Source organism: Triplophysa dalaica, chromosome 11, assembly GCF_015846415.1.
Source record: "Triplophysa dalaica isolate WHDGS20190420 chromosome 11, ASM1584641v1, whole genome shotgun sequence".
Taxonomy (NCBI): domain Eukaryota; kingdom Metazoa; phylum Chordata; class Actinopteri; order Cypriniformes; family Nemacheilidae; genus Triplophysa; species Triplophysa dalaica.
The window spans coordinates 20,557,826-20,572,563 of record NC_079552.1 but is presented as its reverse complement, the minus strand read 5'-3'; the positions used below and the strand labels follow the sequence as shown (position 1 = coordinate 20,572,563).

General features: G+C 38.2%; 1 protein-coding gene across 1 annotated transcript in view; it reads left to right on the top strand.

The window, feature by feature from the left end:
* Positions 1–14,738, top strand: part of pcsk2 (proprotein convertase subtilisin/kexin type 2) — a 40,511-nt gene that overhangs the window by 11,775 nt on the left and 13,998 nt on the right. The window contains exons 6-9 of the mRNA XM_056761500.1: positions 4,533–4,609; positions 9,810–9,898; positions 10,886–11,061; positions 13,173–13,388. Of these exons, the coding sequence (XP_056617478.1) occupies positions 4,533–4,609; positions 9,810–9,898; positions 10,886–11,061; positions 13,173–13,388 (558 nt within the window). The remainder of the gene's footprint in view (positions 1–4,532; positions 4,610–9,809; positions 9,899–10,885; positions 11,062–13,172; positions 13,389–14,738) is intronic.

The following is a 14,738-nucleotide window of genomic DNA, read 5'->3' as shown; positions in this document are numbered from 1 at the left end:
GGTTAAGCGAGTGCCGAAAAACACTGTTGAATTAACATCAAAAAGAAACAATTGAATATGTGCTAGATATCAATTGTATTCAACTATTCTACCTTTTATTATCACATCTTGACACAGATGAAAAGGAGTGAGAATATCGTGTGCATAGTCCTAAACATAATAAATACACAATATTGTTAGTGATCCAATATAGATAGTATAGACAGGAATTCAGTATACACCGTATATACAATATACAGATTATTATTTATTATCTATTATACAATTTTGTTCTGTGTGTGTTCACCAAAAATATTTTGTTGCCACTAGTCCTTGGCTGTCTAAATTGGGGGAAAATCCACACCGCCGATCCAGATAAGACCATAAAACAGTCGCAGCCAAGCAATAGGGGGCATATATTCTCATGATGGGGAAGAAGTCAAAGCAAGTGTTTATTTTGAGGGCAGTGCAAAGAAGTCACAGGCTGTGTTTCTTTTGTATAAATATGTGTTTGTTTGGTTGATTCAACACAAGTAGCAGCACATTAGAAAAGCTCATTTCCATGTAATTTTGAGTTTTTGTTCCGATATACAGTGAGCTGCAATGAATTCTATTCTAAGTATTTGTTTTAATATTGCATAATATTGGTGCAAAATGCTGCATCTTTAATTATTATCTTCGTATACTGTTTATTAAGAATTATTAACTGATATCTTTAATTGTGACTAAAATTGAAAGCTAGAATTCCAAAGATTATCTCTGACAAAATGTTTAATAAATGCATCAAGCTAGATGTAAGGCAGAGAAATCGAGACCTTGTTGTTTTGAGACCGGCTGTGCACTGTGGAAGCAGAAGGGCTGAATGTGGAACACGGATGAGTTTTAACCCAAAAATAACCTCAGTTTGTGTCTGAGATGGTGGATGATGCTGATGCACGCTTCACTCGTCTGATGTCTCCAACTAGGCCCAGCATTAATTTCCCATGTCCTCCACGGCATAGACTCCTCACAGACTCACTTTCCTACCAGAACTATATTCAAATATCCTCTGCGATATACAGGATGTAAAACAACATTTGAAACCCCTCAAGCGTATGAGGTAAAAAATATATTCAGGATAAATTCCACTAATGTGGGATAAGGAGTGAATTTGCATAAGCATTTGGAGGATTTTTTGACAAGGGACTGGGTTTAATTCATCGTTGCTAACTGCAATCTCAAGCCAAATGGCTGTTTGCCAAAGAACAGACGGCAGCACGTTCTGTGTGTCGTATGGGCATCTTTCAACCTACAAGTGCTTTTCTCTATGATGTTCGGTTACCATGGTGATAAAGTGATGTCATACTGAGTGTTTTAAACTTTCACCCCTTCACAAACTTTGAACAGGAATACAATATTTGCATCATGAAGAGTTTGTGTTTCATGGTCAGTGTCAGTGCATTTACACTCAAACTTTATTTGTGAATCTTTTGTCAGGAAACCATCAAGCTTTATTGTACTTTAACAATAAAATAATTAAAAAAAAAAGATTACAAAAATCTAAATACGATACGGGCAATCTATTTTACCATATCCTCATTATTTGCGTTTTCTTCCTTTTATACTGTTTTTGTTGCTTTTGCTTATAGGTCATATATTAGAACATGCACACAAATATTGCATCCGTTATTTGTGTCTTTTCATGATACTAAATTAAAAGGAATATTGTCTTTTTAATGGTATTTTATATTCCTTAATGTGTTACTTTATTTACTTTACAAATAATGTGCTAATTTACTCACCCACAGTCCCATAGTATATCCAAGACGTGGGTGGCATTGTTTTTTCAAGAAGTTATTTATGAAGATATTTGGTTGAATGAATGAAAGTTAAATCAATAAAAGTCAAAAACGCTAATACATTCAACACAAAAGTAATTCCTGCCCTGTGTGATGTTAAATTAGCGTCTTATAAAGCGTACCAATTTGTCCTCACAAGAAAATGTATCACATCTTCGGGTGAGTTCCAATCTTATTTATGTGCCATACACACTTAGAAGGGCAGATCCTTTGCAGTGCGAGTTTTGGAGGGAGATGAACAGCTGTTTTTAGTAAATATAGCCGTTTAAATCATACATAATGAATGAAGTAATAGAAATATCTGAGACAACCGTTCACGTGGTGTACCCTTCCTGCAATTAGCCTCTCTTCCAAGGGCACAAGACGCGTTTTAGAGACCGACTGCCGTTGGCTGTAAATTGACGAATATTTTGTTGTAAATAAGTCACATTGAGTTTCTTGGACAGACCAATCAAACCGGTTTGTAAAACGTCAATCATAATGAGCCACGGGAATTACTTTTATATTGTGAATGAATGTAACTCCAGCTATTTGAAATGTTAGGGCGGGCCAGGTAAAGATGACTGATGGGCCGCATTTGGCCCCACGGGCCGCCAGTTGACAAGCCCTGCTATAGAGGGTATACATTGATGACATCACTTTCCCACGTTAACATGCCTGGGCATGCTACCTTAAGTGGTAAAACACTCATCAAAATGGCTGCTTTCAATAGGAGAAATAAAGAAACCCAGACTAAAATACGCAATTATTTGCTGAAATTACAAGCAGTGGTAATCACATAGGAATGTAATGACACGTACATACCCTCTATATAAACATTGATTAGGGATGTAGAGTATTTCATTGAGTGTTTTATCTTGTTCTGCATAAATTAATCTTAAACAGCAAAGAAGAACTGCAATCTTGTGTAGTTGGAGTATAAGCACTAGATGTGTTTTTTGAATGCCACAATATGAATAATGATCCAGGATTGTTTGATGGATAATGGAGGCATGCATTAATATTTGTTCCTGTTTCTGTAATAATAGTACATTTGTGTCTATCTTTTTAAAATGTGATCAAACTAAATACCATTCGAAGACACAAAGTATAAACAAAATACTACTATAGGTTCTCAAGATTTATATGAGATTGAAAGAAACTGTGCTCTCAACTGGACCTTTACAAATCGCATGTGCTTATCTCCAACGTTTTTCAAGACGATTTTCACTGGTGATGAGCCGATTGAACATGCAAATTCACTACCTGACATAGATGGCGCTTAATGAAAAACCCATTTACGCAAGGTGGTGCTGCACAACTTTATGCTTCTGACACTCACTTGTCGAACAGAAGAAGAATACATCTTGCTTCCTCTGTGTCAATGTGTGCTCGGCAAGACAGTTTCGTGCTTGAACGCCACTAAGTAGTGGTTTACTGTAACTTCCGCAGCTCCAGGCATGTTAACAAAAGTGCCAATCTCATTAGTCGGCCAGTTTTTAATGTGGCGCGTCAAACTAAAAAAAAAACCAGAGGCTTTTTAAAAGAAAATACTCTTTCCGTGTGCACACTCACATTGGCGTCCTTTGTTTAGTCACGATTATCGCGATTATCAGAAGTATTATTAAGAAGTATTCTTGGTTGTTAAGTAAAGCGGGTTTTCGGTCCTATAAGTAATACTTCTGTTTTGTCTATATTACATCTATATTACTAATAAATGGCATGTAGCAGTGTGACTTGGATCCAGTTTCCAAGATCTATCCCTATACGGCCAGAACGAAAACCTCCCCCAAGTCATTCCATTCTCCCGGTTACGTCCTCCAAATGTCATTAAGTCAGGTCCCAGGAATGAGAGGCTTCGCTTTGTCTCCCACTGACTCATCCTGGTAAATGGCAAGACTGCATTCTCATCAGCCAAAGCCATTGAGTCTCCCAGTGAACAATGTTTTCAGCTCTGATTTAACGAAGGCCACGCTCTTTCCTCTGCGGGTAATGAATGCTCCAGATAATGAAAGAGTGTATGGTGACCGGGACAGTCGGGTGAAAAGCTGTTAGACCAGAGCGAGAAAGCGATTTTCAGCGCTCTTTCGAAGGGTTCTGTCTAAAAAAGGGTCATTTGTTGATTGCATGGGCTGAATTTATGTGCCTGTGACAAATGTTTACTGAAGCTTTTGCATCTGTTATGCACATGTTCTGTTTCAGCTTAAGTTTTGTGTTGATGCCACCCTTATTCTTTTTCATTTATTTATTCTATTTTATTTTGGAATAAGGTAAAATAAAATATTTTTTTGTAAAAAATAAACAGTTGGAACCACTCTGTTTTTAATACATACAGCACACCTTCCACTGAATTTCCAGAAAAATATATTAATGCTCTAATTACGATAAAATAAAATAGTTCATACCGGTTTCGACATTTCATGTTCAGGGATTAGGTTTGCACACACCTTTCTTTATTTACTTCTTTTCTCTGCCAGTTGTTTTCCAAAAGCAAGTTCACACATAATTTAGGCGTAAATGTCTTGTTTCCTGCTGTGCCAAATGACATCATTTACAGCGTGAAGAGAGCGAATTAACAATTCCTATCACACAGAGGGATGCGCACAATGGAAATTCCAGAGATGGGCTCTAAATAATCAAATGAAATGCAGTTCATTGTTTGTTTTGACATAATTAGTTCTTATTCATTTGTAAACAATGATGGCTGATACATTTTTTCTTTTGTTTTCTTTCCAGAACGCAGAAGCCAGCTTTGACTTCAGTAGCAATGACCCGTACCCTTACCCCCGCTACACGGACGACTGGTTTAACAGGTAATGAGGACTCTGAGTCTCAGTTGGATTGGCCTTGTTTCTTTAAGATGGTTTGCAGAAAGAATGATGTGACAACGTAAGCTTTGGTACACGTTTTTCAGAGGTTGGAGATTTTGCTAGAACTTGCACATCTATTAGGAGAGACTACTTTTCATTATTTCATTGTTAAACATGGAGCAATAGGAAAATACAGCAAATTGTTGCACATTTATACAGAAATAGGTTAGTCACAGAACGTTGCACTTTATTTAACCCTACTGTCACATACAATATTGTAGCATTGTTCATTCAATAATCTTGTGTTTTGGTGTCCAACCACCAATTTCCAACTAAAAACATGTCATATGCCCACTACCACATGGTTAATGAGTGTTTTAATGGTTTTCTTTATTATGCAGAAATAACTACTTAAATATGCGGTGTTAACTTAAAATAAAATTACTACAAGATGACAGTGATGTAAAATTTTGGTCTACCCTTTCCAAGCAGGCGGTTTATGGAGCAGAAAGTATGTTTCCTAGCAGTGCTTGGATGAAGGACTGCTTGCCTCTCAGTATTGATTTTCCTTACACGTAGCCCCATTAAGTCATCTCTCACTGGGCTCTTAGCCCAGCTGCATTAACACAGCCGTTGTGCCACAACGCTCTCAGCCTTTCCTTACAAACTCTTATCAGAGCATTCGAGGTCTGACCGAAAACACCCAGAGGTGAAGATTAAGAGCAAATGATGCCCATCATTTCATTAACGCATTTGTCAAATGGTTTTATCCAGAGACTTACAGTGCATTCACAGTGTACTTTTATCAGTATGTGTGTTCCCTGGGAATTAAACCCACAATGCATCATGCCCCAGCTAGCGTGGCTTCATGTAACACATCAAACCAAGGGTCGTAGGTAATTCCAATAGGAATGATGTATGCGTCAAAATTGATTCGGAGCCTCCATCCGTGGTCTCCTCCACCCTCAACAACAGTAGACTGAACATTTGTTTGTATGAAAGGTGAGAGAAGCTGCCCGACTGACATGTTAAGTCAGATTTTCAAGCACTCATGGCAATTCGTAACCATTTTACAAGACGGCTACATTAATTTGAATTTGAATACGAATTTTCACCAAGTGATGGATATTCTTAGTTTTGTACAGTTATACAAATTCATACTAAATCAAACAAGAGTTAAATTTATCTAGTTGGATGTCCCATACCAAAGTCATGGCCTTTAGTGATGTTGCTGTGCAACAAGCTTGAATTATACACCAGCACCCAGTGTTGCCAGGTACGCGGTTTTCCCGCACAATTGGGCTATTTTGAGAATGCAATTGCGGGAAAAATTATGGAGCCGCGGGTTGCGTTTTTTTGGGCTACTTTCATAATGTTCCGCGGCCGCCAAAATGTTTATTTATATTCTAAGGATACATTTTAATTGATGAGTTCTTAATGTATATTCACACTCCGAATGAATACCTGCCAACTCCAGGACCGGCCCGGTCTTAAAAGTGTGGGGAACGAGTCTGACAGGCAGGCTACAGTACAGAGAGGGACGCGGGAGCTCAGCTCAACCAAAGAGGAAAACTTAGCGGTGGTATTAGACACAGTACATCCGAATTATGTTTTTAACAATGTTTCATCAGGTGAATGTCACGTTGCACAATGAAAGAAATCACTCGTGAGTTTACAACACTTGATTCTTCCGGCTGCCAAATATCACGTTTGATCAGCGCTATACGCAGTCTAGAACAACTAAATCATTGACGTGCTTGTACAGATTATACATTATGCAATAAATGTATCCATGTTTATTTCTTAACCAAGTTTCTGCATGTCTTACGAAGAGAAAACATGTTTCTCATCCATTTACGTGCACGTGGGATACTTTTAAAGGGACACTCCACCCAAAAATGAAAATTCTGTTATGAAACTAGTTGTTTCTAAACCTGTATAAATGTATTTGATCGGTTGAACACAACGATATTTGCTAGAATGTTAGCTGCTGCAAATTCTTTGGCAGCATTGACTACCATCGCAGAAAAAAATAAATGGTAGTCAAACGTGACCCAGAATTGTTTGCTTTCCTAAATATCCCAAAACTTATTTTGTGTTCAACAGAACAAAACAATATATACAATACATAGGAAACCATTCAGATAAAAAATATGGCAATAGAAACGTCTTTAGGCAGTTGTAAACTTTGATTTGACAGAGGGAAAAAATTTGGCTAGTTTTTATTCCTTTTCGGCGGGTTTTGAGGGGTTATTGGGCTGGAAATATTTCTTGGACCTGGCAACCCTGCCAGCACCTGCAAGAATTATGTTGGGACACAAATGCTATTGACTTCCCTACATCCCTGACGTATCCTTATTCAAACATAAAGTGAAAAGCCAGCAGCAGTATACAGTAAATGGGCCAAAAATATAAAAAACTGTAATATATCATAAACAAAAGGGTGGCTGTTGTCTTGGCTTAGGTATATAGGTGTTTGTGGCTGCGCTTGCATTTCTCTTGCATGTGTATGGAGGACAGAAGGTGCCCTATGGGAGGTAAGGTCAGTGAAGATTGGCAAGCCGACTGTTACAGTGCAGCAAGCTTGAATACACAAATATACTGCTTCAAGATTTCACACTGTACTGAATACACATCAAGAACATACAATGTAATAAGAAAGAAGATGAGGGCTTTTTCTCTGTTGGTTCGGTTGTGAAGCAGGCTGGGTTGTGTGGTGAGAGCAGCAGTAATACTATCTGTGCTGCAGACTTACAGCATTATCAGACGCTCTCATATAAATAGAAACACTGTCTGTCTGGAAGGAGGGGTACATTGATGTGCTTCATAATGCCGTTTGCTGTTTTTCAAACCATTTTAGCAGCGTATTTTGTGTTATGGGGTGTTATTTGAGTAGCATGAGGTCAGTAATGTACCCGATGTTGTGAGTAATTGTGAGTCCACCTAGGACCCAAGCCTTCAATGTGTTATCGTAAAATATCCATGCGTCTCAATCAGCTCCATAGGTCCATAGGTTGTTTAAGTATATCGTGTACATGGGTTGGGGTGCTAGAAAGGACTCTGGCTAACTATACTGTATACTGGGTCACTGATGACTTATTTCCCCACATTGTGTCTGGCTAAGTGTGTTGTAAAATCTCAACCACTGGTATTTATCACAAGAAGAACTGTCGCCTCTTTGACTATTCTTTTTTAATACTATATTCAAGATCGCGCCTCACAGGCAGTTTCTGCCAATCTCATATTAATCTTGAAAGCCTTCACATCCTTCCTATCTTCGAAGAGTATTTATTTTGATCAAATTTATAAAAAAGCTGTACAATTATTACCGGAAAAACATGAGTTGCTAGAGGTGGGAGTAGTGGGGAGAATGGGGATGACACTACAGCACGAGCAAGCAACACATCATCCATTCGTGTTTTGTACATTATGCACCTACACGCCTCTTGCCAACAAAACACAGACATATGACTTCAGCCCTTTTCGCATGGGATTACTATTACCTGGGGACCTCTGGTCATTTGTAATAATGGCAGAGATTGTCTGTGATTATGTGGCGCATTCGCACGGGATAGGTGAAGCCTGTGATTTTACTCAAATTAAGCCGGATGTGATGGCAAGGCTTTGCGTATAGTTTGTATAGCCTATTGTTGTATGGTGTTTAATTATATATGACTGTACATGTCACCATTTGAGACCCTCGATCGCGGTGATCTTTTGTCTGGATTGCGATCACAGGTCTCAAATTCTGACAATGTTACAAGCGTTTCCATGCTAAATAAATAAACAGGGAGACCCCCTGTCAACCAACAGTTTTGGCAATGTATGGAAATGACCCAGCAACCAAATTAATATCAAAACACTTCGACACAGCCTCCATTATTCACAAACGATGAATAAACCCTGAAAAATGATATATGAGCCCTCCAAATCACAGAGATGGCGATTCGCACGGGACTGATATTATCACAGGACCTCGGTGTAAGAATATGGTAGGTAACTTGTGGGGGAATTTTTCCTTTACAAATTACAGATATGGCCGATTCGCACGGGATTAAGACCACAGACAATCTCTGCAATTATTACAAATGACCAGAGGTGCCCAGGTAATTCTAATCTTGTGCGGATAGGACTCTAGTTTGACTTACCCTCTGGTCCAGCATCTTTTAGCACTGGGACCACACCATCTAACAGTTTCAAACGATCTCCAAATAAAGCGTTATATGTACAACATTTATATAACTTCCATCACTGACATGCCGTGAACAAACCTATCTTGTAATATTGCAATAGTAACAAGCAGCAGTGCAGCGCGGTCCATCTTGACCCAGTACAGACAACCTTGATGGTAAGCGGGTCTCGCTAATCGGTCGGCTTGTGGCCGGAATCTTTCTTTCACCTTGCCTTACTTTGCCGGGAGAATGGCCAATAATAGGAATAGGATCCCAGTGACGATTAAAAACACTTTCCGAAACAAGTTGGGGGAGAGGATCAAGTACAGAAATACTACATCATATGTCTAACTCATATTTTAACAAGATGACCATGTTAAGCATGAGAAGCACGTTTAACAGTGTATAGAAGTCAGAATGACATAGCATAATACCCGATCATTAATTACACTTTGAATACTTGAATACTATTAAGACTGACATAGATTTCAATATATAGACTACATATAGTTAGGGTTGGGAATCGAAAATCGATTCCAAGTCGGAATCGAAAGGAATAGGAATCGAATACTTCAATACTTAAGTACCTGTCATCTATTCCTGTGTATGTATTTTCAGAAATGTGCATTTGTTAGCTTGTGATAAAGGACAAGAATCACAAATTTACCGTAGTTTTATTAGAGTTGCTAATTCAAGTTGAACTATAATTTATGTTAAACGATGGTAATACAAATTTTAATAAATCGATGGAAATACAAAATTGAATAAATCTGAAAAACGTGGTGGCTATGTGTACATTCGGAGCGCATTAAAATATATTTTTTGCAAACCAGTCAATATGTAGGTTAAATGACCTTACAGGTTGATATCTATGTTTTACTTCAGCTAAATCGAAATTGGTTCCCGATAAGAATTGGAATCCATAAGCAGAATCGATAGAATTCAATCAATAGCCAACCTCACATATTATCTGTGCAGCATTTCAGCTTTGAAAATACAAAACTTCCTAAATCTCTGTATTAATTTTTCAGTCATGGCACAAGATGTGCTGGAGAAGTGTCTGCAGTGTCTAACAACAACATCTGTGGAGTGGGCGTAGCCTTCAACTCCAAAGTGGCAGGTACAGTTCTCATGTCTGATGTGATGACCGGACTATGACTCCCTTATGTAATTATTCTTATAATTATTAACAAAAATACCATGAGCACAAAGTCCTTTCTTACTTCTACTCATTTAACATGCAGCTCACATCAGAAGCAATATGCCTCAACCACTGTGGAAGAAATCTATCAGGTCTCTGATACACAGAACATTTCTAGCTGTTTTTCGTTAGAGGGAGTTGTGCTCGGTTACAGTGATAAATGACGTGAGTTCATTTGCGACATGCCGTTGTTTCTAAGCCTTATAGAATAACAGCTGAATTGATAACTTCCACCTTTCCCTTATTCACAGAAGCCAGCACACAAACATCAGCATCAATAAAAACGTCATTATGCTCTGCTACACATTGATTTCTTTCTATTCAAATGGCCACAAACGAAAAGGAGACTAACTAATGGCCACGAATGGCTTTTGTTTACCTTTAGTCCTACACGAAAGGATGAAAAGGATCTCTATACACAGAATACATATATTGTGTGTCACATTGATCTTTAGCCTTTCTGCTACAGTTAGTTCTAGTGGATGTTTTAACCTAGGTAACCTACTTTATTGTCAGTAAAGAGCTCAACTGGGACCATTTTTCAACAATACTGGTCCAGAAGCACTTCCAGTATTTTAAAGAATACACAAACAATTTGGATGTTCACAAGCATATGTTGTAATTGAAATGCTGGTCTGCATCAATAAATGCTGATAAAATTCCATTAGGCTGCATATACTTTATTGACACTTTAATCATCAACTAGATTTACCAAAAACTATGCTGGTCAACCAGCATCACTAGCTAAACTTTACTGAGGAACAGCCGGCCGTTAGATTTCCAAACTGCTCTACATTGTGCCAAAGCAAATATCTTCTGATCCCGTTTCCATACTTCTACACTACCATTGTAGAGCATTATTGAGCTGGAAATAAAAGTGGGCTCCTCAATTTTGTCTCCGTCCAGGTATTCGTATGCTGGACCAGCCCTTCATGACGGACATCATCGAGGCCTCTTCCATCAGCCACATGCCGCAGGTCATTGACATCTACAGCGCCAGCTGGGGTCCCACCGATGACGGCAAAACAGTGGACGGCCCCCGTGAGCTCACCCTGCAGGCAATGGCGGATGGTGTCAATAAGGTAGGATACTGTAAACCGAAATGCTCATTCTAGTTTCTGAAAGAATGTTTGCTGTCTAGAATGTTCCCACAAGTGTAGCACAGCAACATGTGTTCCCTCATGAATTCTATTGTTTTAATTAAGATGGAACACCTGTTATTGTGTGGAGAAAAAATAGAGAAGAACAGAGAGGTACAGAATTGTAACAGCTGGTTCAGTCGAATAAAAAATGAGGTTCATATTCCTCCTGGTCCCTTGCCACTTTAGATCAACTTTAACAGCAGCCAACTAGTGGAAAAAAAGAGTTATAAAACGCCTACGGCAGAGGGACAAAGGTAAAATGTATGCATAATAGAATAAAATGTGACAAACAGTTTTTGCAGCGATATGAACAATATTTGCAATTCCAAATTGCCGTGGCAAATTGTCAAGCGAAGCATCACTCAGAGTCATCTCTGCATGTTTTAAACAGCTCTTTGCAATGAAAATCAGAGAGGACAGGGACAGCAATGATGGCTGAAGACCATCTCTGTCTCTTCGGCTTATTTGTTTCAGTCAGAGAGGAGTAAGCCTGACGCTGAGGGTAATATTGAGTGCTGTTTAATCATCACGAGGGGCAGATGGCAAACACTTCTCGTATCCTTCATTTATGTATTTGTAGGATGCCCAGTGAATGTTAATGATACGCCAAATACAGTTCAGTCCTGTTGAGCTTACAGTAGCTGTTCTTCAACATGTTCACTTAAATGTACAGTTTGTAACAATTTTGCAGTAAAATATCCAAAAACCACTAGGCCAGTGTTATATATTTTTTTCAGTCGAGTACTTACAATATCTGAAATGTTTCCAACATTTCACTTGTGCAGTCGCATGTCAATTGCGTCATATCCGCGTTACCCTTTGTTATCGTCTTTACTGACATAAAAACTTGATAAACATCTCGTTCCCTTCTGATTGATGGCCATCTGTGGTGGAGTTGAAGAAAACAGATCCCATCATTCCACAGCGTCATTAAGCAACGCCATTGTTTTTTTTTTGAATGTGCACCCTCTAGCGGCGGATTTTACAAACTGTAGCTTTATGTTAAAACTAATGAAAGCATACATAAAACTATACATGATAGTTTATACATGAAACTATACACTATACATGAAAACTATAAAATATGGACACTCCCAACCACTTTTGGACCTTTGCATCGTATAAAGCTGCAGAAGGGGAGGCACATAATTCTAAAGTGTCCATATTTTACCCAAACCTGCATTTTGTTTAGTGGATATCATAAAGATTTCCTGTAGCTTAGTGGTTAGTGCATCGTGCTAGCAATGCCAAGGTCATAGGTTTGATCCCAGAGAATTGCATATAGTCAGAAACAAAAAAAAGTGCACAATTCAATGTAATGTAAGCTGCTTTGCATATGCATAAATGTAACAGATTATTAGTTTTGACATTTATTTCAGATTGTAACACGGTGTGCACTGCTTGGTTTCTTCACTGTAAAAAGATTGTTGGTTCAACTTGAAAAAATGTGTTACCTGGGTGACTTAAAGTTTTGAGTTAATTAATAAACTTAAACATATTAGTCAACTTGACCAGAAATGTTAACTAATATGCTAAAGTGGAATTAACTCAAAGTTTTAGGTACCTATTTTATGTTGAACCAAGAACAAAAAAAAACAATGAATATTTTTTTACAGTGTTGCATTTCTTTATTTCTTAATAATTGAATATACAAGTGCCATTTTAAGAGAGCATGAGACCTTATTTTCCTATTTGTTTACTCCGAAGATACTGTTGCTCTAGGTCCATGTAAGACCATAATCTGTTCATGGTGTGTAAGGATAGTAAATGACCATGCACTGTAAAAATAACAATAATCAAGCACCCTCTTTGCACCACAATTGCACTGTCTGAATTTCCCCGTCAGGTCATCATCGACACTCAGAGGAGACCGTGTAGTCTTTAAAAGGTCTTCAAACTCCATCTATTTGGTAAATTACTTGTTGTTATGTGAACGTAATTTGTATGATAAATCGAGTAAATGGCTCACAGAACATCATCATAAAGATCTTGTAAATGCTTTGTATTGCGTGATTGCTGTTCTAACTAGCGTTGCTTGACGTGTCCAACAGGGCCGCGGTGGGAAAGGCAGCATATATGTGTGGGCCTCGGGAGATGGTGGTAGCTATGACGACTGCAACTGTGACGGATACGCCTCCAGCATGTGGACCATCTCTATTAATTCAGCCATCAATGATGGACGCACTGCACTTTATGATGAAAGCTGCTCATCCACACTAGCCTCCACCTTCAGCAACGGACGTAAACGAAACCCTGAAGCCGGTGTGGTGAGTATGTCTGTGCATGCATCCGGTGTTATTGTGTTGTTTCACTTTTATGATTTCTTAAATTGCGTTTTAAAAGGGTTTTAAATATACTGTGTTTGATCAATTCAAAAAACGGCCACGCGGGTCTCTTTATTTCATCAACGGTGCTCTTTGGATAATCCGAGGTAATGCCGTATCAAAAATAAAAAAATCCTTGTGTGGTATAGTTACAAAGCCTTTAATAGACAGGACTACATGGTTTGAAAATATGAAACAGTCAATCTACACGTTTCTGCATACACAGCCTTCTTCAGGACACACATCAAGTGCACGTTACTCTACTTAAGCAGGAATCACAAACAGCTGGGTACTTCGTAGGACTGGCGAAAGCTCTACATCTTAAACACAACAGAAAAATATAAACCATTCTAATATAATCTGTGTACAAAAAACATAACATCAATTATCAATCTTTATGATGAGAAAGAGGAAAAAATTATATATATATATACAGTATATATATAATAATTACAAGAACACTTAAAAAATACATTTCCTTATTATCTCCAGGAGACTTAGTGCCCTTAAGCGTGTAAATCCAAAAAGTTTCTCATTGTAAAACCTTCAATCTATTTCCGCCTCTTATTGAATGTGGAATGGATTCAATTCAAATCACTTTAAGTGAACTCGCACAAGCATGATCAGCTTCAATATAATGTCTCGCCATAGGGTACACCATATTTCCTGTGAGAATACGAATAGCATATGTTCAGATACTCTCAAACATAATTTCCTTTTTGTTTGACCAATATAGAAGTGTCCACACTCACATTCTAATCTGTATTCTACATAAGAGGAGTTACCAGAATTCACATCAGTGAACGTATTCGTTCTCACCATATTATCACAATGTGTACAACCTCCACATTTAAAATGTCCAGTTAAAGAATCTAGCCATGTTTTTTTCTCTGGCCCGAAAGATAACTGCGTACCACCTTATTTCGAATAGTGGGCGGATGACCATTGGTTTCTCCGAAGAAATTTTCCTAAGCGTACTACCACTGTCCATAATGTCCCAATTGGAATTAATAAAACGTTATCATTTTCTGAGTCACAAATGCGTTTCTATATGGTTTAATGTTTAATGTGAATTGTATAATGGTATGGTGAAATCAAATGGTTTCAATCTTGCGATGTTGCCTCTGATGCTGTCAGGAAATTGTTAAAGCCGGTGTTTAAATGCTTGACTCAATTGGCTCTCAGAGTGTGAGAGTCTTAGGTGCCCTAAACCATCCTTTAGAAAGGCAATCCTTTATTCCACAGCATAATAATGCAGAGTTTGATAGTGATAATGTGACGTGAAGTTAATTG